Genomic DNA, 27075 nt, shown 5'->3' with positions numbered 1-27075 from the left:
CTCTTTTCTGAATCTTTTCCAATTCAACAACATTGTTCTAGAGTTGTGGGCACCAGAGCTGGACAGAGCATTATACCAGTGGTCAGGATATCTCATGCCTTGGGCCACGTGGGATTCGCAAGCAGAAGAAGTGTCCCTGCTCCCAAACCCCCTGAGATGGCTCATCATATAGCCATCCTCAGAGCACACCTGACACATATGGACCACACCAAACCCAGGGAGCGTCTACATGTCTTCACTGGCCAAGTTCACGGACGACACCACGTTATGGGAGAGCGTGGTCACGCTTGACGATAGGCTACAGTTACAGGTGGACCTAGACAGGCTGGTAAGTTGGGCAGGTGGGAACCTGATGAAGTTCAACATTGAGAAATGGAAAGTGCTGCATCTCGGGATGAGCAACCCCCAACAGCACCAAATGGACTAGCACCACGAATGAAAGGGACCTGGGGGTAATAATGGACCACAGTATGAATATGAGCTGGCAGTGCAATGCTGTAGCCAACAGGGCAAATAATACTCTGGCGTGCATCAATCAATGCATCTCCAGCAAAACCAGGGAGGTGATTCTCTGCTCTACTCAGCACTGGTGAGACCACAGCTGGAGCACTGCATCCAGGTTTGGGCACTGCACTTCAACATGGATGTGGACAAGCTTGAGAGAGTCCAAAGAAGAGCTGCCTGTATGATCAGAGTCTTACACAGCAAGCCATGCGAGGGAAGGCGGAGGGATCTGGGACTCTTCAGCCTGAGGACAAGGGGGCTGAGAGCGGGCCTGGTACCACTACACTAGGGGAGCACATCAAGGGCTCGGTGAGCAACTGTTCACCAGGGCACTTGAGCGGAAAACCAGGAGTAATGGCCACAAACTCCTGGAAGACTGATTCAGGCTCAACATTAGGAAAAACTTCATTGTCCAGACTGGAATAAACTCCCTCCAGAGGTGGTACAATCACTGACCGTGGACATCTTCAAGAGGAGACGACGGTCACCTGGCTGGGGTTGCCTGACCCCAAATATTTTTCTTGGTTGGTGCAGAGGGCTGGACCTGACCATTTGCCAATATCTCCTCCAGCCTTACAATCAATGAATCGATGTGCACTTTAATGCGCATTGGCCTATTTTAATGCACATTAAAGCATCGCTAAAAAATGTGCTATTTAGTTAATGCACATTAAAATAAGTTAATGCACATTAAGCACCACTTAAAAACTGTGCTTTTTAGTTAATATGCATAAAAGGCTATAAAAGGGTGCCTATCCACGAGCACAGAAGCTGCTCTGATGTGCTGTAATTATAGCGCATCAGAGCAGACTTCATTAATTGAGTCTACTGGGAAGTCGCAATTACCGCACACCAGCCAGCCTCCGTGTCTCGTGCATCAGCGCCCCTGTGCCTCAAAATGATGGCAGAGGTGCTTGAACTAAAGCTTTAGTTTAAGTGCCTCTGCTGCCATCGTGCTGGGATGCTGATATGAGACGCTGGGGTGCTTTAATTCAAGCAGCTCTCAGAGCCGCTCAAATTAAAGCACCTACCTCACAATCCCCAGAGTACGTGTAAAAGTTCCCAGATCATCACAAATGCTCCTATGAGATATATATATTTATGTATAAACTTGTATAACTGTTATTACTCTCCTTTAAAAATACTTGATGAGTCCCCTCCCATATCAACTAATCCCTTAGCTTGGCTCAAACAGTGTCAGGCTGACAGGCCCAGAGCTACCTTGATCTTTCTGTTTGCCCTTTTTTGATATCTGTATAATCTTTGTTTTCTTTCAGTTCTCCAGAACTTCCCGAGTGTCCCAAGACTGAATGAAAATCACCAGTTAGGGGCCAGAAAGCCCCTGGGACCACTAATTTAAACTCTGTTTAAAATGACCTAGTTAACTTGAAAATGCCTAACTTCAGAAGCTGCTAATGAACATCCTCCAAAGTGATTAATGGAGTGAAAAGTCTTTCATCATCATGCAATGATTTGTCCATCACCTGTTGCTATCTCACATAGACTCATAGACAATGAGGGCTGGGAGGGACCTCGGGAGGTCACATCCAGTCCAACCCCCTGCTCCAAGCAGGACCAGCCCCAACTCCATCAACCCAGCCAAGGCTTGGTCTACCTGGATCTTCAAAACCTCCAAGGATGGGGACTGCACCACCTCTCCAGGTAACCCGTTCCAGTGCTTCACCACCCTCCTCGTGAGAAACTTTTTCCTAATATCCAACTTAAATCTCCACATCCAGAGCAGAGACATTTCTGGCGTCTCTGCAATTACACTGAGAATTTCACCCAGGCTCATCAAGTAATGAGCTAGTGCCAGTGCTCAGATGCTACCTTTGCTTATCTTGCTGGGATCCTATGACCCCAGCTGACTTCCTGCCCTTTGGGCAGAGGGCTGGACTCGATGATCTCCCGAGGTCCCTTCCAGCCCTGATGTCTATGAAATCTATGAAGAAAACATTTTTATTGTTAGGCCTCTAAAATAACAGTACTTCACCCAGAGAGGCAGCCTTCCTCATTGCAGACCCTTTTAAAACCCAAAGACACCTCCAATGGCAGCGTGCAAGGAACACACAGCAGGAAATGCATGAGCCTCTGTATACAGGTCGGGAGCCCACATACACGAGAACAGTGCCCACAGAGGAAGATGCTAGCACGCTTTCAGGCCGCTCACCCCCTGTATATGCAGCACCTTTTTCTCTCTAAACATCTGCAGGTTCCCTCCTGCACAGCCAGGGCAGTATTCACTAATGGTTTCAGTCCCTAGCCTCCCCCTCATCACTGTCTGACTCTCAGGCCAGTCCCATTAGACTCTGAACTGCCCAAACGCAGACTTTGTTTCACACCCACGGTAGTGGAAGCATTACTGGAAATTATTTATACTCTATTTGCAAGAGCGGACTACTTTGTCTGTAAAAACACGCGCGTGCACATTATACTGAGCCAGCATATTGCACCATAAGCTGAGACGGGGCTGGAGCAACTACCATGCATTTCCAACAGCTGAATTCAACCAGAGGGCTAAACAAATGCTACTGGCAGCCCATTTCCTTGCAGAGCTTTCAGTTTTCCAAATAAAAAAAAGGATCGGGTTGCACCAAGCCCTGGATGTAGGAAGCAGGGAGAGAGGTGGGTTTTCTGGGAGCTGCCATTGCTTACAGGGTGCCCACAGTTTTTTAAAAACCCTAGCTCAGGAGTTTGTGTTTCAGTCTGCGGTCAGAGGTAAGAGGCCACTGCTCACTTCCTATTTACATTTCTCCGTGGCTGCACTCTCTGTTCCCAGACCAGAATTCACTGGCAAGGGAAGGCAGACAAGACTCTTTGGGTAGATGTGATATCTTCACCAGCACGCTTTCTCTATGCCAGAAGAAGGGTGTTTGTGCCCAAAAGCTTGCATTGAACAATTTTTCCAACTATTTAGTTGGTCTAATAAAAGATAGCATGTCTACCCAAAGTATGTCCTTAGACCAATATGGCTACAACCATCAACCCTGGTAAAGGAAGAGAATTGCAGAGCCCACCCTCTGGCCTGGCTGCAGCACGGTAGAGGACAGGCAACCTACTTTCTAGGCTCCATGTATATCATGTTACACAACAGTTACGTGTCTGTGCGTGCACAGGGGTGGACAAAGGCGGCATGCGTGGATACAGTGCATTGCCTGCATACGGGACCATGTTCAGAGCCAATGTTGCACTGAGAGGCCTAGATCCCAAGATGGGGGTGAGGGAAAACAAGCCAGGAAACCTCAAATGCTCTGGTTCATTTGGTTCACTTTAATTCTCATTTGGCCCCTCTCACTGTAGTCCTCACACACAGGAATGGCTCCATCTGCACAGACAGTCGCACAAGTCTGGGGTGCAGGACTGGGGTAATAACCGAATTGCAATGGGAGGCAGCCCATTGCCTCTGCTATGAGATCAGCCTCTGGCCTCTTGGTCCCCCTACATACAAGCTTGTCACTGTCCTGGGGTCCCACAACCATGGCTTTTATTTGCTGCCCTGAGGGGCTAATGCTTCTTACCTGGCAGATGTCAGTGAACCTCTGACTGCTGCCCTTCACGGGATGCTCCATGAATGTGACATACGGGACCTCTGTGGACCACGGGTTCCAGCGGGACAGGAAAGATGGTTCTTTCAGATTATCCCAGTGGATTCGCAAGCCTTCTCCTTCTCTCCTAGCGAACAAGCCATCCAGACAGAGAAACGTGCATTAGATGGGGTGACTCAACACAGGGATCTCAACCCTACTTAACCAGCAACTTTCCATAATCAAGGACAGCGCGTTAGGCAGAAGGGTGAGTGACATGAAAACCCTGGTTGTGAGAGTTTTTAAAAAGGGGCTTCAGGTACAACCTGCTTGGATACCTCTTTACGTTGCAGCTTGAGGGATATATGATTCTCAAGGTGAGTAATTACACTATTAGGTGCTAAGTGTTTATAGAGTCCCAAACTGGGAGTCAGGGACTTATGAGCCTTTCTAAAGACATGGGTGCAACCATCACTAGGGTAGACAGTCCCGCGTTTAGCCACCCAAAAAACTATCCGATACCACTTTATTTTAATGCAGGCAACACACAACTCCTTGCTTTGTCTCTCCTGACAGAATAATAACCAAGCCCAACCCCCAGTGATAGCAGAATCATCCCTGTCTATACTATCTCGTCCAACTTTCTGTCCAACTTTAAGGATAAAGGCTCCACAGCCAAGGCAATTTTTTCAATACTGAACCACCCTCAGAGTGAGAAAGTTCTTCTAAATATCCACTCTAAATTCCCCTTGTTGTAATTTAAGGTCATTATTTTGTGTCCCATCCCGTCTCAGTTAACATTATAAAGCCATCCTCATGCTAGAAATGGCTGGACATGGTTGAAGATTCACTTTCAACACATGGATTTGGTAAGCTTCCAGTGGAGGTCTAAAGACCCCCCTCTGAAAAACTACGAGCCCAAATCATCTACAGATCAACTATGGGCCCAAATCATCACCTAGAACCATCTACACAAATGCCATGGGAATAATGTCCTTTGCCAACCAAAGCCAGTTACAAAATAAACCCTACATCCAAACCAAAGTCATACACCAGCCTGGAATATGCCCCAGTAATGTCACATGTTTTAAGCACAATATTACAGTCTTCATGGCTAGAAAGCACCTGTGGGCCAGTCTACCCTACCTACATACCATGACTTCACTGGTATGTGCCCAGAGGTATATGACATCCACATCTGGATTTAGCATCCCCAGAGGGAAACAGCAGCATGGCCTACCCACTAACACAGGCCCAAATCAATACACTGCTCTCAGTACATCCTATAGACAAATTGAAGAGTCCAGTGGAGGGCAATGAAAATCATTTAGGGGCTGGGGTACATAATGTATCAGAAGAGGCTGAGGGAACTGGGCTGATTTAGTCTGCAGAAGAGAAGACCGAGGGAGATTGAATAGCAGCCTTCACCTCCCTGCAGGGGGGCTGCAAAGAGGACGGAGCTGGGCTGGTCTCAGTGGGGGCAGATGACAGAAGGAGCAATGGGCTCAAACTGCAGCAAGGGAAGTTGAGGTTGGATATTAGGAAAAACTTTCTCACTAGGAGGTTGGTGAAGCACTGGGACAGGCTCCCCAGAGAGGTAGTGCAGTCTCCATCCTTGGAGGTTTTCAAGACCTGGGTAGACAAAGCCTTGTCTGGGATGATGTAGTTGTGGTTGGTCCTGCCTGGAGCAGGGCACTGGACTAGATGTGACCGCCTGAGGTCCCTTCAACCCCTGTTTTCCATGATTCAGTGATTCAGGAAAGCCAAGGCTGCAACTGAACTCCAACTAGCTTCAGGCATCAAGGACAACAAAAAGTCCTTTTTCAGATATGTGGGGAGCCGGAGGAAAAGCAAGGGCAACGCTGGACCCCTGCTAAACCAGATGGGGCAACTGACAACTGACGCCCAGGAAAAAGCCAACCTATTAAATAGGTACTTTGCGTCAGTCTTTCATCAGTCCCGTGGGATGCCCATGCCTGCTACGGGACAGGGAGATCCGGGTGATGGGGATCCCCTACCCTCCATCAATGCTGACCCCGTGAAGGAACACCTTGAGATGCTGGATACCTTCAAGTCAGCCGGCCCCGACAATCTGCACCCCAGGGTACTCAAGGAGCTGGCGAGCGTCATAGCCCAGCCCCTGGCACGGGTCTCCGAGAGCTCCTGGCGCTCTGGTGTAGTGCCCGAAGACTAGAAGAAGGCGATTGTGGTGCCGATCTTCAAGAAAGGGAGGAGAGTGGATCCGGCTAACTACAGGCTCATTAGCCTGAATTCTGTCCTGGGGAATATCCGAGAAAAGTTTATTAAGGAGGCCATCCTTGAGGGACTGGCCCAGGCTAACATCCTGAGGGACAGCCAGCACGGGTTTGTTGCGGGTAGGTCTTGTTTGACCAATCTCATTTCCTTCTTTGACCAGGTGACCTATTACCTGGACAAGGGAGAAGTGATTGATGTCATATATCTTGACTTCAAAAAAGCTTTTGATCTGGTATCCCACGATCACCACTTGGCCAAACTGCCCAGTTGTGGCCTTGGCTCCACCACGATCCGCTGGCTGGGAAATTGGCTTCGTGGTCGGACCCAGAGGGTTGTGACTGATGGCAGTCACTCATCGTGGTGCCCTCTGACCAGTGGGGTCCCTCAAGGCTCTGTCCTGGGACCCATACTGTTCAACATCTTCATTAACGATGTGGACACTGGAGTCAGGAGTGGACTGGGCAAGTTTGCCGATGACACCAAACTTTGGGGCAAAGCATCCACGCCAGAAGATAGGCGGGTGATCCAGGCTGACCTGGACAAGCTCAGCAAATGGCCAGACGAGAACCTTATGGTGTTTAACATCGAAAAATGCAAGGTTCTCCACCTTGGGAGGAAAAACCTGCAGCACCCTTATAGGCTCGGCAGTGCTACGTTGGTTAGCACTACAGAAGAAAGAGACTTGGGGGTCATCATTAACCACAAGATGAACATGAGCCTACAATGTGATGCTGTGGCTAGTAAAGCGACCAAAATGCTGGCGTGCATCCATAGGTGCTTCTCGAGCAAATCCCGGGACGTCATTCTCCCCTTGTACTCGGCCTTGGTGAGGCCGCAGCTGGAGTATTGCGTCCAGTTTTGGGCTCCACAATTCAAGAAGGATGTGGAGAAGCTTGAGAGAGTCCAGAGGAGAGCCACGCGCATGATCAGAGGTCAGGAAAACAGATCTTACGATGACAGGCTGAGAGACATGGGACTCTTTAGCCTGGAAAAGCGCAGGCTCAGGGGTGATCTGATGGCCACCTATAAGTTTATCAGGGGTGACCACCAAAATCTGGGGGAACGTCTGTTCACCAGAGCGCCCCAAGGGATGACGAGGTCGAACGGTCACAAACTCCTGCAAAGCCGTTTCAGGCTGGACATAAGGAAGAATTTCTTTACTGTCCGAGCCCCCAAGGTCTGGAACAGCCTGCCAGCGGAGGTGGTTCAAGCGCCTGCATTGAACACCTTCAAGAGTAAATTGGATGCTTATCTTGCTGGGATCCTGTGACCCCAGCTGACTTCCTGCCCTTTGGGCAGGGGGCTGGACTCGATGATCTCCCGAGATCCCTTACAGCCCTAACGTCTATGAAATCTATGAAATAGGTCACCTGGTCATAGAAGGAAAGGAGATTGGTCAAACAAGACCTACCCGCAACAAACCCGTGCTGGCTATCCCTTAGGATGTTAGCCTGGGCCAGTCCCTCAAGGATGGCCTCCTTAATAAACTTTTCTAAGATCTTCCCCAGGATAGAAGTCAGGCTAATGGGCCTGTAGTTAGCTGGATCCACTCTCCTCCCTTTCTTGAAGATCGGCACCACATTGGCCTTCTTCCAGTCTTCGGGCACTACACCAGCGCGCCAGGAGTTTTCAAAGATCCGTGCCAGGGGCTGGGCTATGACGCTCGCCAGCTCCTTGAGTGCCCTGGGGTGCAGGTTGTCAGGGCCGGCTGACTTGAAGGTGTCCAGCTTCTCAAGGTGTTCCTTCACGAGGTCAGCATTGATGGAGGGTAGGGGATCCTCCTCACCCAGATTTCCCTGTCCCATAGCGGGCATGGGCATCCTGTGTGACTGATGACCTGGACAAGGGAGAAGAGATTGATGTCATATATCTTGACTTCAAAAAAGCTTTTGATCTGGTATCCCACGATCACCACTTGGCCAAACTGCCCAGTTGTGGCCTTGGCTCCACCACGATCCGCTGGCTGGGAAATTGGCTTCGTGGTCGGACCCAGAGGGTTGTGACTGATGGCAGTCACTCATCGTGGTGCCCTCTGACCAGTCCCTCAAGGCTCTGTCCTGGGACCCATACTGTTCAACATCTTCATTAACGATGTGGACATTGGAGTCAGGAGTGGACTGGGCAAGTTCGCCGATGACACCAAACTTTGGGGCAAAGCATCCACGCCAGAAGACAGGCGGGTGATCCAGGCTGACCTGGACAAGCTCAGCAAATGGGCAGACAAGAACCTCATGGTGTTTAACATCGAAAAATGCAAGGTTCTCCACCTTGGGAGGAAAAACCTGCAGCATCCTTATAGGCTCAGCAGTGCTACATTGGTTAGCACTACAGAAGAAAGAGACTTGGGGGTCATCACTGACCACAAGATGAACATGAGCCTGCAATGCCATGCTGCGGCTAGTAAAGCGACCAAAATGCTGGCGTGCATCCATAGATGCTTCTCGAGCAAATCCCGGGACGTCATTCTCCCCTTGTACTCGGCCTTGGTGAGGCCGCAGCTGGAGTACTGCGTCCAGTTTTGGGCTCCACAATTCAAAAAGGATGTGGAGAAGCTTGAGAGAGTCCAGAGGAGAGCCACGCGCATGATCAGAGGTCAGGAAAACAGACCTTACGATGACAGGCTGAGAGCCACGGGACTCTTTAGCCTGGAAAAGCGCAGGCTCAGGGGTGATCTGATGGCCACCTATAAGTTTATCAGGGGTGACCGCCAGGATCTGGGGGAACGTCTGTTCACCAGAGCGCCCCGAGGGATGACGAGGTCGAATGGTCACAAACTCCTGCAAGACCGTTTCAGGCTGGACATAAGGAAGAATTTCTTTACTGTCCGAGCCCCCAAGGTCTGGAACAGATTGCCAGCGGAGGTGGTTGAAACACCTACATTGAACACCTTCAAGAGTAAATTGGACGCTTATCTTGCTGGGATCCTATGACCCCAGCTGACTTCCTGCCCTTTGGGCAGGGGGCTGGACTCGATGATCTCCCGAGGTCCCTTCCAGCCCTAATGTCTATGAAATCTATCTGAGAGGACACCGAAGTGGGAAACACAACTGCAAGTTCACCTGGTTTCATAGGTGGCACTGCTCATTCTTCTGGAACGTGAGTTTGTAATGTGTCCCACTGTCTCTTCATGTAAATGCTTGCCAGAAATTAAGTCAATCCCTTTTTAATACACCTCATATAAATGTTCACTCCCAATTCAATACGCAGGTCACGGAATCGGAAGGCTTGTCATTCTGAACAACTGATACCAGCACAAAACAGGAGATGGGCTTTATGTTCGTCTATAAAATGAAACCTGGGATTTCTCGATAGGAGAGCTAGTGCTGACTTGCTTTGTCACCACAATGCCTCAGTTTCTTGTGTTTAGGAACCCTATCCCTCTACTTCGGCGCAGAGTCCCTTTGGGAATGTTCTTGTGGTTTCCACATTTATTATTATTATTTTCTTAAGACTGATCCTGGGTTTAAGTTGTAGAGTATGCACAATGCAAATTATAGCAAAGACTTTGGCACAAATAGCAGCAGTACTTTAACACGTCTTTAACACTTTGGACAATTATAGTTGAAATCTAAAACCCAATAATTTTTGCATCTAATCCTCTTTTTTCCTAAAGATTAGAGATTTCTTTCTTTCTGTTTTGTTTTTTTTTTACAAAAGGAAAAGGTTTCAGAATGCACTATCAGCTCCCCCCTTCATCCCTCAATGCTGCCATTTTTATCTCTATACACAATGTTTCTACCCCCTTCCCCAGCCTGGCAACAAAACCTAAGCTCAATGAGTATTTTATATACGTGTGTGGTTAATGAAGCATTCTGGCTTCGTTCCATCGAGGGATCTTGCACAGTGGAATATTAACTGCTTTGCAATGTGCAGGTTTGACTTTGCCCAAATTTTCACCAATTCAAGGATCTGTTGCTATCCTTTTGCTAAGTCAGCTCCTGGATGAGGTTTATGAGCAAGAACCAAAGGACACTTGCCTATAGCAGTTGTTCCCTTTTCTAATGATGGTAGCATACAGGAGCGTGGAGTTATTGCCAACTTCTGCGTCCTCCTTTCTGAGGTCTGTCTCGGCTCCAGTGAGGAGGGATTAAGAATAGAAGAAGAAGGGCCACCATGGGTCAAGCCAAAGACCTCTGCCAGGGACAAGCAGTGAATGCTTTAATGGAAGAATATAAAAAATTGGGGCATACACAGAGTGACCCATCCTCTGCATGCCTATCCACTCACCAGCAGCCGGTTAAGGGATGTGCTAAGCCTGAGAACACATCCTTAACTGTTCCAGAGCTCCTGATGGACCTGACCTCCATACGCTTTGGCTTGGTTATACTATGGACATCCTACAGCAACGAGTTGCTCAAGTTAATTATGTGCTGTGTAAAAGAAGGATTTCCTTCTTTCTTCAGCTGCTGCTTGATGGCGGTACTCCCTAGTTCTTGTATTACAAAACAGAGTGAGTAATAGTTCCCCTATGCATCTTTTCCACAGCATTCAAAGTATTATAGACCTCTATTAGGTCCCCTTCAGTCATTTCTTTTTTGCTGTGAAGGGTCCAGACCCTTTCAGTTTTTCCTTGTACAGAAGCTATTTCATACCCCTGACAGGACAAGGAGCAATGGGCTCATGTTGCAGCAAGGGAAGTTGAGGTTGGATATTAGGAAAAACTTTCTCCCTAGGCAGGTGGTGAAGCACTGGAGCAGGTCACCTAGAGAGGTGGTGGAGTCTCCATCCTTGGAGGTCTGGCAAAGCCTTTGCTGGGATGGTGTAGTTGGTCCTGCTTTGAGCAGGGGTTGGACTAGATGTGACCCCCTGAGGTCCCTTCACCCCCTTATTTTCCTATCTGGTCCTCTTCTAGTTGTACAATCATGTCTTTGAGCTGGGGGGCCAGAACCACGCAGTATTCAGGATGTGGGCGCACCATGGCTAGAGATCATGGCGTTGTGATATCCTTTTTTACATTTTCAATGCCTTTCCTAATGAATCCTACCATTTGGTTTGCCTGTTTGGCCACTGCTGGACATTGGGCTGATGTTTTTGGAGGACTAACTATCCATGATCTCTTTCTTGAGGAGTAGTGGCCAATTCAGAGCTCATCCTTGTGCATGTTTACTTAGAAATATTTCCCCCCATGTAGATCACATTGCACTTATCAATGCTGAATTATTTTATCTGTCTCTTTACTGTCCACTTTACTGCCCACTTGTGTGAGATCTTACTGCGAGTCTTCCCCATCAGCCTTGGATCTGGCTACCTGGAGTAACTGTGCATCATCCTCATGATTTACTCCCTTTCCCCATGGCTTATGAACATATTGACCAGCACAGGTCCCAACACACATCTCTGGGACACACCACTGTCCCTCAAGACTACAAAAAGACACAGGCCAAGTAGCCACATCCCTGATTAAAGCAAGAAGAAAGTATAGCAGTCGAGCTGAGAGTGTTAAAGTCCATTTTAATGGAAACTGAGCATCCAAACCTTGTGTTTTTGGCACATGGCTGACTGGGGAGGGAACAGGCAGCAGAGTGGCAGATAGGGCGTGGAACAGAAAGCAGAGCAGCAGATCAGACACAAAGCACAGGGCAGGAAGCAAAAAGCAGAGCAATAGATGAGGAAGGAGATCAGAGTGGCACTTAGGGAAGGCATGGGACTAATTTGTAGCACACCTGCCAAAAAGGTTGGTTCCCATTGGCTCAAACCATACATGAGACTGGACAAAAAAGGGCTGAAAAATGGGGAAAAAGCAGGGAGGGATGCAGAAAAGAAGAGACGGCATTTCTTTAAACACTGCTCTAAAGCCCCATGGCTTCTCTCATCCCAGGGCCCAGGCAGCAAACAAGCCACATTTTACCCAGCAATAATCTCGTTACCGTTGTCTTCTCCTGCCGCCACCCCCATTCCCCTCTCCCGCCCCCTTCCAGAACGGATTCGTCTTCAATGGAAATTTTTCAGAATTTGCTGAAGCCAGCTGAAGCCGCCTAATTGACGAAAGAAGGGAAATGGCAACTTCCATCATCTCAAAAAGCTGCACCTATCTCAGCGCTGAATAAAGGAATTAAAAGTATAGCCCGGGGCAGCAAGCAGAGATTTACAAGGAAGCAGAGACATGAGCTCTCGCTCTGAAGGCTGGGCGTGTGTGTGTGAGCCAGAAGGAGCAAACACAGCAAAACGGAGCCGAGATTTACAGAGGCTACGCGCCGAGGAGGAGGAGGAGGAAGAAAAACTTAAACCCTGGCGAGTAAAACAAAGATGGTCTTGGCAGCACGAAATGCTACCCCACTCTGTTTATTTACTGACACAAAGGAAGAAGCGAGTTGGCACCTCCAAGGGTATTAAATGCTGTTTTCTTGCTGACTGAATGACCTCAGACGAAATATTTTCCATGACAAGAGCCCAGAAGACGCTGGCACCGAGTCAGACAATAAGATTTTCAGAATGTATTTACATTCTATCCATGGCCCCGGGCTTTTCCAAACCCAAAGGCAGGTGCTGCCTTTATCTCTTCTTTGCTCACCTGGCTCCCAACCAGAGGCCTCCGGCTGAGTTACTTTAACTCTTTGCTGACTTTGGTGCTCTGTGGGGTGAACACCATGGACCTTGGTGACCCTGCAGGAGAGGGCACCCTCCGGTCGCCTGGTCTTGAGCAGTACCTACCACAGACGTACCTGAGCAAAGATGGACTTTCAAGACAGGCCACTAACAAGCAGCGATGGCTAGCAGCTGAAACTAGACCAACCCGTGGCATTTTTTTTAATTTTGAGGTTTATGAACCCTTGGCACAGTGCACTCAGGGCCGGGCATGGTTCTTTGCAAGCTGTTGGGTGGAGGAAGTAACTGCTGACCCGTGCTATGTAGGAGTTGGGACTAGATTATCTCAAGGGTCCCTCCAGGCTTTGAAATCTATTGAAAGCTCCCTGTAAAGGTAAGACTGAGGCAAGCTACTGGGTCACCTGGAAGAGTCATGAGTACAAGGACCCCCGTTGGGCAGGTGGTTGGATCTCATAAGGTCCCTTGCATCCCTAATGTCTATGAAATCTATGAGACATGCAGTAGAAAGTCACAGAACTACATATTTTGACTAGTATGTGTGCATATCACTGATCTCCCTACTCCCCAACAGGACATCTTCTGAACCTGGTAGGGAGGGTGATGCAGTCCAGGTGGCCTGTCCTGAAAATGCTCTCCTTCATCTCTGGGATACCTGTGGCTCAGAGACGCTCCCTTTCCCTCGGTTTAATTCAGCTATAATGCCCTGGCTCCTCTCTCTTGGGTAACGCGCCTCCAGGAGATGATCCAAGAGGTTACGCCCTTAATACCATACAACCAGGAAGAATGATAATTATGCTTTTAACAGCAGTATTTACTAAGCAACCACCACAGCAGAGGAAACATGAATTAGAAGTGGGATGTAAAGGAGGGGCTTTACCAAGCTACTTAATAAGCTGTTCTTCATGCTTTTGGAAAGCTTCCTGGCACAGACAGATACAGGTAGCCTTAATGGAGCTGAGAAGCACCCACGCGGAGAGGATGTCTACCATTTTGAAGCTCCTTCACTTAGAAGAAGAGGTCTCCATTGGATTCAGCTTCTACCTCTGCTGCTTTCACTCCCCATCTTTCCTGATACGGGTTGTTTCCACTTTGTCTCGGCCTGCACATTATACACTCTCATGTTTTACTCCTTCTCCTCACTTCACCAGGAAATTTTACCACTTCAACCCCTTCTCCCAATCCCAACTGCATGGCCTTCCCCTTGGGCCTCTGTCACTTGGCATGCTGTATGCCAATCCCCTCTTCTCCCTACGCAGAACTTGCACTTGCTGTTCAGACCACAAAGACCACCCATGTTAGGAAGGATATAGACATTTGTCCATGACTTTCAATGAGAAAAAGGTTGAGGTAGATCCTTCCCTCAGGGTTGCAATGGATTCAGCATTGTCCAGCTGGACTGGAGTCTCCTTGTGATGAATCTGCTGGTGTAACATCACCACTGGTGTTACAGAACAACACACACAAATGGCTCTGGAAGTCTGCAATAGTTTTCCAGGAACACCTGTAAGCATCACTTCAGTGGCAGACCCCCCTACTGCTGCTGCAAAGTCTAATTTCTTACTATTTTAATAGGCGGGCTTCTTTTTAAAGGACATTTTCACTTTCCTGTGTGCTATTTGCTACACTCTGAGCCTCTGGTTTTCAAATGGGCTTGCACATGTTCCGTTCCACTGGCTTAGCTAAACCAGTGCAAGCTGCTGTGTAGACGCTCTTATTTCATTTTCAAGAGTGGCTTGGTTTACTGTAAACCCGTTCTTACTCCATTTATGCAAGATCAAGCTTCAAGAGAAAAGCTGCCTTCTTGTTTGACCCAAAGATAATACAGGGTTTTAACATCCTTCCTAGAGTAACTCATCTACTCCAAGTTTCCGTGATTTTAGATCATCTGTATGAGTCCTGTTGTCTCAGATGTAACAATTCATAAGGCTCTTGGTTAAATATATCCTCAACATACTGATTTGTCTGGGGAGGCATTTTCCATTTAGATGTAACAGCAGAATTATGTAAGGACTGGCCAGATAGGAACACACTCTAACAATAACTAAAAGGGTTTTACTGCCTCCAAAAGAAAGATAAATCCATTTCTCTAGGCACCATGGGCCAGATTTTCAAAGGCAAAGAGTTGTTTAGTGTGATTAAAAATATGAAGATGATTAGACACCTAAATCCCACTAAAATCAAGTGCTAGGACTCTGGCATATATTACATTTATGGCACAATTAATGTGTTAAGCGTGCCATACACTTTCACATGCTGCATGTGTACCGCAAGTTATAACACCATAACATGTGGAACATCTTTGTAGCTGGTTTGTGTTGTGCCTTAATTTGAATGTGTGGCTTTTGACTTTGGTGCCTGCTTTGCTAATGAGCTTTTAAAAATACCACAAAGCTGACCTAACACCTACTTTTAAGCCCCTGATGGCCTTTGAAAATCTGGATCTGTAGGGTGGTGCTGGGAGATATACACCTCTGCATACAACAGAACAGGACTTAGCTCAGCTCGGTTGCTCCATGAGTGAAGGTCAACCTTACCACTCAGACCTGCTATATTTATATCTGTGCATGCTGTCAGCTTCAGTTTTGATTATGAGAGACTGAACCCATTTTTTTTCCTTTGTGAACATGACTCCTGACAGATGTTTCTGAATGCTGCTGTTTGAATGCTATTTAATTCATCCTGAATAACATAAAGCAGTCATATTTCTGTCAAGTAATCTGATCTCCAGATTGAGGACAGCAGAGGGGGAGTAGTAGATACCCTGGAGGGCAGGGCTAGGATTCAGACTGACCTAGACAAATTGGAGGATTGGGTCAAAAGAAATGTCATAAGGTTCAACAAGGTCACATGCAAAGTCCTGCACTGAGGAAGGAGCGATCCCCTGCACCGGGGCAGGCTGGGGGGACGGGCTGGGCAGCAGCTCTGCAGAAAAGGACCTGGGGGCACAGGGGACAAGAAGCTGGACAGGAGCCAGCAGTGTGCCCTTGTTGCCAAGAAGGTGACCGGCATCCTGGGCTGCATGGGTAGGAGCCTTCCCACCAGATTGAGGACAGTGATTCCTCCCCTCTATTCAGCACCGGGGAGGCCACATTTGGAGTCCTGTGTCTAGTTTTGAGCACCCCCCTACAGAAAGGAAGTAGACACATTGGAGAGAGTCCAGGAGCAGGGGATTGGACTTGATGTGACCTCTGGAGGTCCTTCCCAACCCTCATTTCCTAGGATTTTATGAAAGCAAGCCCCACACCCTCCTCACTCGGATCCCCTTTCCCTGCCCAATCTGTTGCTTTGCTTTCTGCTTCCAGCCTGATCAGTTGCTCTGCTTTCTACCTCCTTCCCCACGTGTCCCTGTGGTCCCAGCTTCCTGCTGCATGCCACGCACAGAGACTGCCGTGTCACTTGTGCTACACATGCCATGGGTTAGGCACCCTTGTGCTACATGCACCACAGCCATTACACATGTACAGGTTGCTCCAAATAAATGGAGAAGCCAAAACCACTTTTTCAGAGGAAAGAGCCCATTCCTTGCAGGGTATTGCAGTTCAGAAGACCCCTACCACTTGGAAGATGGAAAGAACTATTCAATTCCTCAGGTTACACATGCAAGGCCTATGCAGCCCTCCAGGAACACAGTGACTAAGGCATGCACACAGGACAGTGCAGCCGCTGTCCACATACTTCTTCTTAAACAATGCCCTGCCGCTGCGATAATCCTCCGAGGATTTTCAGCTCTGTCCTGTGTAGCATTCGAATTACTCGCACTGTTTCAGGAGCTAAATCCCTTGCAGAAGGTATTTTCATCCTGCTAATTGTAGGTTTCCTGGAGGACTCAGGGTAGCATTCACATCCTCTAAGCTATTAAATGCTTTAGGAGAATATTCCAGCTTCTAAGCAGGGAGCATTTTCTCTGGTTTTCTGGAGAGCTCGGAGATGAGCACAAAGACTTTGGGCCTCCAAATTGCAGAACCGCCAGTCACCCACCCAAGACCGGCACGTCTATGGGAATCTCACGCGGTCCCCGGCAGAGTTGGAAACTGAGACTGCTGGTACTAGAAGCATCCGCCTCCACCCTATGAACTGAAGGAGTAAATCCATTAGCTAGCAACTGCCATGGACCTTTATAGAGCCCAGCAAGTAGTGAGGGCCAAAGGCCATGCTGTCCCAGTGCATTAAAATACCTACACATACTGCAGCCCTTGGGATAAGGAAAAATGTTCCTCTCCAAGTGCATGTACACAGCTTGCTAAAATCTCTTCTGCATATTATCACATGCTAAATGCCTAGCCTTTGGGAGGGGTAGCCATTCCCTTCTCCTCCCCCCATCAAATGCTAAGGACATTTAGCGACAGCCTAGCCAAAGACCTGCAAGTTAGCTGCCAAGTCCTGAGCATGGTAAGCCCAGGCAGCAGACACCTTTGAAGATACTGGGCAGAAGTCAGGGAAGTATCTTTGGACATCCCTAAACCAATGATGGTGGATGCCAGGGAGGGTCTTACAGAGGACAGTTGACTTTAAACATGCCCCATTCATACACACTCCTTCTAAAGCATCTGCTATTTGTCATCATTGGAGACAGGCTTTGGGGCTATTGGTTTGAGCCAGCATGGTGCTGCTTTATCTCAAGCATGAAGGGTTTAACTAAAAACCTTACCACCCACATCCAGGAGGACTGTAAGGAAACATGCCTGAACAACCAGGGGCTTGTGAGGGCCGTGGCACATGCATCAGGCCATGGGGCCTGCTGGACACTGAGCTTCTCTGGGCGAGATGCCTCCTAAAATGGGAGCAGTGTAGACATGACATGTGTAGTTACTTAGCACTGACAAAGGACAGGCCAAGCAGCCAACCCCCTCAAACAGATCTGCCCCAAGCACCACAAAGGTGAACTGCACATTGAAGGAAGTCACAGCCCAGGGCAAGGAGCCCTGGGTTTGGGTCCATTTACAACAGACCATTATCCAGCCTCATCGGGGAGGCAGCCAGGTAGCTAAATGCATCCAACCACTTAGCTCACTGCAGTCAGACAACCGTGAGCTTCAGCCCATGAAAGCTTGTGGTCTCTCTCTAGAGACCTGCTCCCAGTGGGCTCCCCGTGATATACTGTTTCATGGTAGTGGGGGAGCTCTGTCCCCAGGTGAAGACTGTTTTCTTGCAAGTGTGGCTGGATGCAGTTTGATAGCTGTTTTCTTGCCGTTCGGCAGTTGCAGTTTGGTAATGGTGTTCTTGCAAGTGGGCTGGAGGGGCTTGAGGAGAAGTGAGGCTCAGAGAGCTGGGCAGGAAGAGAAGGTCCGAGGGAAGACAGAGCGAAAAGAAATGGCTCCAACGAGGACGGAGGGAACTGGAGTGACACTGGGGAAGCCAGGGATGGAAAGGAGCCAGGCTCTCCAAGCCAGAGGCTTGCCACTTGTGAAGCCCCACGAGGGCTGGCTGCAGGGGTCCTCTCAGGACAAATATGGCTGTTTCTGGGGAAAGTCCCAAGGAAAAGTTTGCCCCTTCCCCTTAGAAAGGGGTAGTTTGATATTTCATGACAGTCTATAAAGGTGCATCCCTACTGACTGGGGACTAACACTGTTAACTACCCCTCTCCACGAGTACACTGACTGCAGGAGTCTATGGATGCCCACCGAGAGCATTCACATGCTCGCTGCATGTAACAGCCATGGGGCTATCTGGCATGTCTGCCTGGGATGGGCCAGGAGGTATGTCAGAAAGGGAACAAGCAGGTCTGCCCCGGGGGCAGAAAGCACAGAGCAAATGGCATGACTCAGATATCACCTAGAACATGTAATGGGCTATTTAACTAGATCATCATTTTATAGGTTATTTTTAATTAAGGGGGAGTGGGGGGGAAAGAACCCAACCAAGCAACTTATATATTTGGCCTTCAGTCGCATTTTTGGGTTTACGTGACAGCTTCTTCTCCATGGAGCAATTTGCATAATACAAAATATCAAGATCCGACATGCAAGGTAAAGAATATGAAAAAAGCATTAAGCCACAGAGTCTGCCTCTCCCATCATGCGCTGCTAGAGCTGCTGGGGGGTAAGGGAGGGATTTGGATGACAACCTGCACATCTGCAGGCGGTGGCCCGAGGGGTCTCATGGACAGTTTTGAGGTCTAGGATTCATATCTCTTGGTCTAAATAGACTTTAGGATCAGGGCATGGGGGCCAGTTCCAGCAGGAAGTATGTGGCAGGGATCTTGTTTGCTTTGTTTTTGGGGAGGCTTGACATGAAAAGTAAAGTGACCACCCATGCCATATTGGGCAGGACAATCCCGGAATAAGAACATCAAGTCCCAGTCCCAGGCTGCATGACTCCGGGACAGCATTTGTCCCAGATTTGCAGTGTTGCACAGAGATCTGGGTTTTCCGTTCACCATGGAAAAATCACAGGAAGTGGCAGGTTTCCCCTTGCAGGGGCTGCTGGGAGCTGGGCGTAGGGGATGCCATGTGCACATGTGTGCCTGTACACATGCACATGGTTGGCAAGACAGCCAGGCAGCATGGAGAGCAGCTCCCTGCAGGTAAGTCTATGGGGGAAGGGAACACAGGGTGGGTGGGTGGGGGTCAGATAAAGGCCCGCATGGCGAGGGAGGGAGTGGGGCAGGGGCTGGAGCTGGGGACGCTGCCCAGCTAGGTTGGTGCATGGGGCCTGGAGCTGGGGCGGGGAGTGGGACAGAGCCACAGGTGGCTCCCCACTGCTGCATGCACTCCTGGGGGAGTCATGGGGGAGGCACATGCCCCCCCATATTTGCATGCAGGGTAGGGGCAGATGCCGACAAAGGCCTAAACAGCTTTTAACAGACAGGAGCCAATTCCCTTATAGACTAGACCAAGCTATAGGTGACCACCCCAGCAGCCCACCACATACAGTGCCATCTGATGCTATTCTGCTGGTTGTTTTTCCTGCTACCATCCTACCCTTACTCTCTCCAGGTATAAACTACTCCACTTTCTACCCTTGTACTGATAAATGACATCAATCATGTCCAAATTTTATCTGAGGAGCCACAAGATTGTCACTAGACAGGTGATAAACAACTAAGCAAACCTTTATCCATGTCTCTGCAGTCTCTGGACCAGGGACTGCTGCAATGAAACACAGTAAGACCCACTCAGTGCATGCACTAAGCTCTGACCCAGATGTGATGTAACTGTCTTAGAGGAGTGCTGAGTGCTCCCCAGGCACGCTGCTCTCTTTGCTGTGCTTATCCACACATGCCTGATGCTGCTCCAAAGCACTTGCAATGCATCTGTTTCAGGGTCTACGGCATGTGGGGCAGGTTTGCCTTTCCTCACAGTGCTCTCCCTTTTAGGTCTGGAGGCAGTGAAATATGCTCTTTACATCCCATTGAAATGGCAGCTGGATTACAGCTGGATTCCCATTTGCTTTAAGAGTATAAGAGCACGCTGATGAAAAGAGGGCATCACCAAGTGCCAAGCGAGCAGGGTTTCCATCCACACAGTTCTCTGTTGTGGGGTTATTTCTTAGGCTTAACCCTTAAAACCTCCTAGGCGCAAAAAAATATCTTCCATTCATATGTCTGGGGTGTTGGTTGTACCTTTGTTCATTTAAGGATATAGGCACACAAAATTATTTGGGTAAATCTGATATCTTTTATTAGAGCAACTAAAATAGTTGGAAAAATCTTCTTTGCAAGCTTTCAGGTACAAACGCCCTTCTTTAGGCAGTGCTTCTGATGCTCCCTCTGCCTGAGGAAGGGTGTTTGTGCCCAAAAGCTTGCAAAGAAGAATTTTTATAAGTATTTTAGTTGGTCTATAAAATATATCAGATTTACCTAAAGAACCTTGTCTTCCATTCATACAGCATTTCTCACACAGGTACTTTTTACACAAGCTGCTTAAGGGAGGACCCTGACACCTGCCACTGCCTCTGAAATACAACACAAGACACAAGAGCTGCCATGTCCTGGGTCTGTCCATAAGTCCATCTTGCCCAGGGTCCTATGTCACACTGGGACAGAGAGCGGGGGCTGGAAGGGAGAGTGAACTGGGTCTAAGCAGGGTTTTTCCCCTTGTCCCCCTCTGCCTTGCCAGCCTCCAGTATTTCAGGTCTAGGATGTTCTGATTCAGAGCCTGTGCCCCTAATTCACATGATCAATACCTACTGATACACCTTGCCTTCAAGAATGTATGCAATCCCTTTGTGAAGCTGGCTAAACCATCAGCTTCTATCGCATCTAGTGGCAATGAATCCTATACTTATGCTCACCAACTCCTGGAATAGATTCAGAGGTTTCTGGGATGCCAATGTGCCCTCAACACACACCACAAATGTGCCCGCATGCTTGCATATATCAGTTATGGATTATGGTGCATAGACTTTATGCCAGGGAGGCAACTGCACCTGACTACTGCATTTTAAAAACTCGCTGTATAAGTCAGACTCAACATTTAATATGTATTTTAATGAATGCCCCATCATTTGTGTCCTGGGTGATTCTCAGCAATCTCCTAGGGATTTATATCTAATTCCTGGAGACTCCCTAACCACACTCGAATGACATCCAGTGTGAGAAGAACTTTCTTTGGTTCATTTTAAACTTACTACCAACTCTAGCTTCATTTTGTCCTTCTTGTACTAAGAGAAGCAGCAAATAATAAATCACAGTGTCACAGAGAAGTGTGGCTGGAAGGGACCTCCAGAGATCATCTAGTGGGGCAGGATCAGCCCTAAGCAAACCCCAGTGCCTTGCTCTCCCCCATTTAGTAAACCCATCTCAGGTCTCCCCTCAAGTGTCTCTTTTCTACGCTGCCATTCAAAAGAGTGGGAAATACTACAAAGCTGGAGGTAAAACATACTACACCTATTTGAATCTACCCGGTGGATTTACACATCAGCGGGGTCATCAGAGCCATGCGCTCTTCAAAGATGAGTGGTCGGCATGGTGGTATTGAATCTCTTCTTAAATGGGGAGGCACAACACCTCCTAACACTGTCCTGGGATGTCAGCCCACGCGTTATGGAGAGGGAAGCACCACCTATGAAATTACCACGTCAAAACGACAGCAGGAATTGAATTTTCCTCACTGTCTCCCAGTCCAAAACCCAAACAGGCCCAACCCTGCTTATTGCATGAGGTCTGGACTCAGCATTGCAGTGATTCTGGGACATCGGCGCTTTGCCCAAGATGCCTGATTATTGTGAGACACCAGCTGGTGCAAAGCTGCTCCGCAAACTTTTCACACTTGAAGCAGAAAAACTTCTGATGAGTGACTTCAGCTAGACAGCAGCTCGACAACAACATTTTCCCATAGCTGTTTCAGAGCCTGCTAGCATTGCTAGATTGCTTAAGAATTTTTTTCCTTTGCTACCATAAATCAAAACTGCTAGAGTTCATTTTTCTATATGGAATTAACTTCAAGGGCTTTTAAAAATTATATTTCCTACCCGCTGGGCCTTCTGAAAGCAAAACAAAACCAAGTCTTGCATATTGTGTTGTTGTGCACCTAAGATCTGATCCAAAGTCAACGGAGGTCAGTGGGAAAAGCTCCCATTACCCTGAATAGGCTTTGAATCAGGCCCTTACGTCGCATCAGTCTCCTCATCTCGAAAGAGAATAAAACCCTCCCAAAGTAGGTAACTGTGTTATCCCCACTTGATACATGGGGACATGGAGGTGAAGGGGTTCCCTTAAAGCCAGGCTGTAACTCCAAATTGGGAACAAGCCTCCTTTGACCTAACTATGAGGCAATGCCGTCTCCTTTGATACGACACTACTGAAGAATCACAAATCACAGAAATCAGCAAAGGCACATCATCTCATATCACACAACATATTCTTCTCCAGTTAAAAAGGCACTAGAGGCTTTTCTAATAGGCAAGAGGCCTAGGGTGGAGTTGTTCAGGGTAAGACTGAAGCAAAAACAAATAGGACATCATTGGAATAAGTTAAAAACGAGCTGCAGGGCTGCAAAACAGCAGAATTGCAGAAGAAAGGTGAGCCTGATTGGTGGACCATCAAGTTGGTTACAAAGAAGAGAGGGTCATTAATATCGTGAGTTTAGAAAGGGCCCAGGAAGATTACAAGGGGCCATAAGGTCAATTAACTCCTTCAGCACTGCTTGGCTGCCCAGGAAGTTGGTGTTAAACTTTGAGTGAAAGAGGAATCAAAGGAGGGTGCAAGTGCACCAGTGAAACCCCCCCGCCCACTCAATCCACCCTGGGACCCTTGAGGGGCTTGGGGGAGCAGTTTATATGCCAAACTCCAGAGGGTGGAGGGGAGCCATCCTTTAAAAAGTCCCTGTTTCAACGACAGGGACTTTTACTTCATGTGCATTGTTAGACATCCAAACAGAACAGTTATGGGCAAGGGAAAAAAAGAGACTATAAACAGAAGTATAAATTGAGCAACTGGGTTAAAAACACATGGCAAAAATGACTACAAGAAACTTCTTACGTGCAGTGTTAATACTGTAGGAGTATCTTGCTTATTTGCCTGTCTACCTCAAATTACATACTCAGTTAATATTTGCACAGCATTGTGAAGACAGAGGTTTTAGGTGGTGGCCATCAGACACACTTTCTCATTCAAAAGAAAGTTGCTTTTCTTTCCTGTGGCCCTCTGACTCAGTGCAGCACAATGAGAAACACCTCCCGTTTGCAATGAGATTTAATATGCGAGTGACTGAGAGCCTTTAGCCTCGGTCCTGACAATTTGACTCCCGGGGCTTGGAAATCACAAGTCAAACATAAAATAATTGTTGGGAGGCTGCCAGACACACCATACAGTGTATGGGCCTCCTGGCCGGCCGTATCTCGAGGTTTTGAGCTGCAAGCCCCAGGGCTTGATTCTTACTTGTGTTTATGAACGCTGCGATGTTTCCCCAGCCAGGAGCAGGGTCTTCGGACCAAAGGCTTGCAATCAAGCGGAGAGTTGGCAGTCCTGAAATATCCCCACCACTCCCTTTCTAAGACATCCTCTAAGGATTCAGTGCATGGGTGTGCTTGGACCCTTCACTGCTTCTGGAGACTGTGGGGATAGAGGCCCTGTGGAGGGCACGGCATCGCAGCTGCAACAGCCTTAAATCAATGTTATCTCCCACTCTCGTGGGCTGCAAAAAAGCCACCGCCACCAGCGACACAGGAGGGAGTTCAGAGACGTTATCTTCCCCTGCTGGCAGGGAACTTGCCGCGGCCTGGCAGATCTTTCTTATTAAGTGATCATCAAGAGCTGATAGGAATTCGTGGCAGGAAACGGAGCACAATGCGTTCATCAGAAAACACCACTAGAGCAGGCATCCGATACGAGCCACTTGACATTTCAGGAAATTAAACTGCCCTGCGGTGCCAGCTTATGAGTTTACCAAGACCTGACAGGAAGCTCTTCAGAGACCTGCTGCACTTTTATTTCTGATGCCGCCACCATTTGGGCTCCGGGAAGGCCGCGGTTTCGCCCTTTCAGCTGCATTGATGCTTCCTCCCTTCCTTCCTGCTGCGTTCCCACCCAGCACTTCTGTTTGCGCTGCTCCACGGGAAGGGGTGCGGGGCCCAGGGGCTTGCAAGTGCAATGGCAGGAGTGTTTCTGAAACATCCGATATGTCACGGGGTGGGACAGGCACCCAGGGGGCGTATAGGTGGAACGGGCAAGGAATGGGCTGGAAAGGGCACTGCAGGCTGAAGCAGATACTGGCTCCAGTCTCCTGGCTCCAGGAGGATGTTCCCTCAGCCCATTGCACGAGAGGCAAATTGGTATCATGAAGCTTTGCTGGCAGAGCAAGGAAGCTGCCTTGCTCCAGTTCCAGAAGCAAGAATGCAACAGCCTGCCTCGGTCATCCTGGCTATAAAATAGGTACCTGGTTATACAGCCTGATAAGTCAAAGACAACCAGCCACCTCCCTGCCTTGTATGAAGCCGGCACATCCCAAAGGCTTTGTCTGCTGTGGCTGGTATTTGACTTGAGTTGATAATCCAGAAGACCGCATTTCCCTATGCCCCGTCCACAAAGTGAATTGCCTGCAGAAAACACACTTGTTCCTTTTCAAGGGCAGGTTGGAAAGATGGAGGGCTGCACTATACCCCTCTTGGGGTCTAAGCACAAGGCTCCTTTCCTCAGGGGCTGTCCATCTGCCAACCTTTTAGCTGAGAAAAGACATGCAGAGGTCGCAGTTTGGTCTAGGGGAGATGGTGCTGAACTGGGCTCCTTGGCTCTTCTCCTGACCACCCGCACGGCCTCAAGCGAGAAAGGCCAAGGCTGAGAGGAGAAGAAAAGGGCCTGGGTAGGGAACTGGCTTGCTCAAAGCCATGCACCAGCTGGAAATAAAACCACAGTCTCCTCACTGCTGAATACCCGACGCACCTGCCCATGTTGCCTACTAAGGACTGGACTGGCATGTCACTGGACCGACATTTCCCACAAGTGACTATGGGACACCAGAAGGAAACGACGAAAATGGTTGGGGGCTGGAGGACAGGACTGGTGAGGAGAGACTGAAGGAAATGGGCTGACTGAGTCTGGAGAAGAGTGTGAGGGAGTGGGGCCTAGGAGTGGCCGTGTACTCCCTAGCCCCCCTACCGTCACTTCAGGTACTTCAGCACCCTCCGATTCTCGTCCGCCACGACTTTGATGATAATTAAGTTTATATGGGAGGCTCCCTTTATCCCGGGGTGAACGGTACGTGTGTTCCTACCCCTACTCCATATGGGGTGCCTCTGCGCACCCCTGCCTTCAGGGCTATGCATGCCTCCTACCTCCCCTTTAGCACGCCCCAGGCCTCGCAGCTGTTCTCTGGACGTGGTTTGGTCCCTCGCCCTCCGGCGCTCTCTCTGCCGCCCCGGGGCCTATGCCGCCCTGGTGCCCCTCTCTGGCACCCCGGGCCTACGCCGCCCCCTGGCGCCCGCCGCCCCCTTCTGGGGCCTACGCCGCCCTCCTGGCGCAGCTGGGGCTACAGCCCCACTCCCCGAGCGCCCTTCTGGCACTCCTCGTGCTGTGCCTACAGTGGCACTGCGCACTGTGCCTCTACTGGGCACCGGGAACCCCCAAGCTGCTGGGGAGCCCCCGTGAGGCCTCCTCTCACCCGCGCCTCCGGGGTAACTATAACCGAAACCCGAGCCACCTGGCTACAACACGAACAACTCAGAGCCTCCCCGCTCACAAAGTAAACCCCAAGCCCCTCTAGGGCTCGCTACCCTACCCCTACCTCCCTTTAGGGTGTTCTCCTCCCCGGCATCATCGCAGCCGGTCAGCGTGGTGAGGCCGCGACCCCCGACTCCGGCTGCTCAGCTCTGCCGCAGGGCTCCTGCTCCCGTGGCTACCAGAGGGGAGCTGCTGGTCAGGCTCTGGCCTGGGCTGCTATAAAGGGCCTGGCCCTGCCCCCTTCCGGTCACCTGACTGGCTGGTTGCCATAGCAACCCACAGCTGCACTGCCCTGTTGATTGACAGCTCTGTTACTTCTACTTACATGGCACAGGACACCTGGGTGCTCCTGTGACAAGGAGAAGACCGAGGGTTGATTTGATAGCAACCGTCACCTCCCCGCCGGGGGGCTGCGAAGAGGATGGAGCTGGGCTGCTCTCGGTGGGGGCAGACGACAGGACAAGGAGCAATGGGCTCAAGCTGCAGCAAGGGAAGTTGAGGTTGGATATTAGGAAAAACTTTCTCCCTAGGAGGGTGGAGAAGCACTGGAGCAGGTCACCCAGAGAGGTGGTGAAGTCTCCATCCTTGGAGGTTTTGAAGACCCAGGTAGACCAAGCCTTGGCTGGGATGACGTAGCTGGGGCTGGGGCTGGTCCTGCTTGGAGCAGGGGGTTGGACTGGATGTGATCTCTGGAGGTCCCTTCCAACCTGAATTTTCTCTGACTATATGAACCTGGCCTAGATTTTAACTGCAGACCCCAAAGTTTCCCTGTGCCCTTACCGATCACCCTATTGCCAGGGAAAAACTGTTCCAGCTGCCCCATCGTTTGCAGTACATTTGGTGAGGGAAGTGGAGCCTTGGTAAAATGCTTAATTAAATTAACACCTGAAACATTCAGCTCCGTGCAGGCGTGGCCATGTTTCCGTTTCCATTTCATTGTAGGGATGGGATCCTGCTTTTCAGGAGAATAATAGAAAATGGCCACAAAAATTTCACAAATACAGCCTCAGTCCCTGCAGACCGGCCCAGACACGCTGGGTGGCAGCAATAAAACACGTGTGTGCTTGCATACACACACACACGGAGTTAGCAATTTGGCTGAAGCTTGGCAGGATGATTTGGGCAAGACTTTCACTCTCCAAAGACTGC

At 49.2% G+C, this 27075-nt stretch overlaps 1 protein-coding gene across 1 annotated transcript in view; it reads right to left on the bottom strand.

The window, feature by feature from the left end:
- TPRG1 (tumor protein p63 regulated 1) overlaps positions 1-27075 on the bottom strand; it is a 58090-nt gene that overhangs the window by 3365 nt on the left and 27650 nt on the right. Inside the window, exon 4 of the mRNA XM_090054145.1 lies at positions 4023-4176. Coding sequence (XP_089910271.1) covers positions 4023-4176 — 154 coding nt within the window. The remainder of the gene's footprint in view (positions 1-4022; positions 4177-27075) is intronic.

Source organism: Crocodylus siamensis, chromosome 6 (genome assembly GCF_052110815.1).
Source record: "Crocodylus siamensis isolate JL-2025a chromosome 6, ASM5211081v1, whole genome shotgun sequence".
In the NCBI taxonomy this organism is placed as follows: domain Eukaryota; kingdom Metazoa; phylum Chordata; order Crocodylia; family Crocodylidae; genus Crocodylus; species Crocodylus siamensis.
This window is presented reverse-complemented; position numbering and strand designations above follow the sequence as displayed.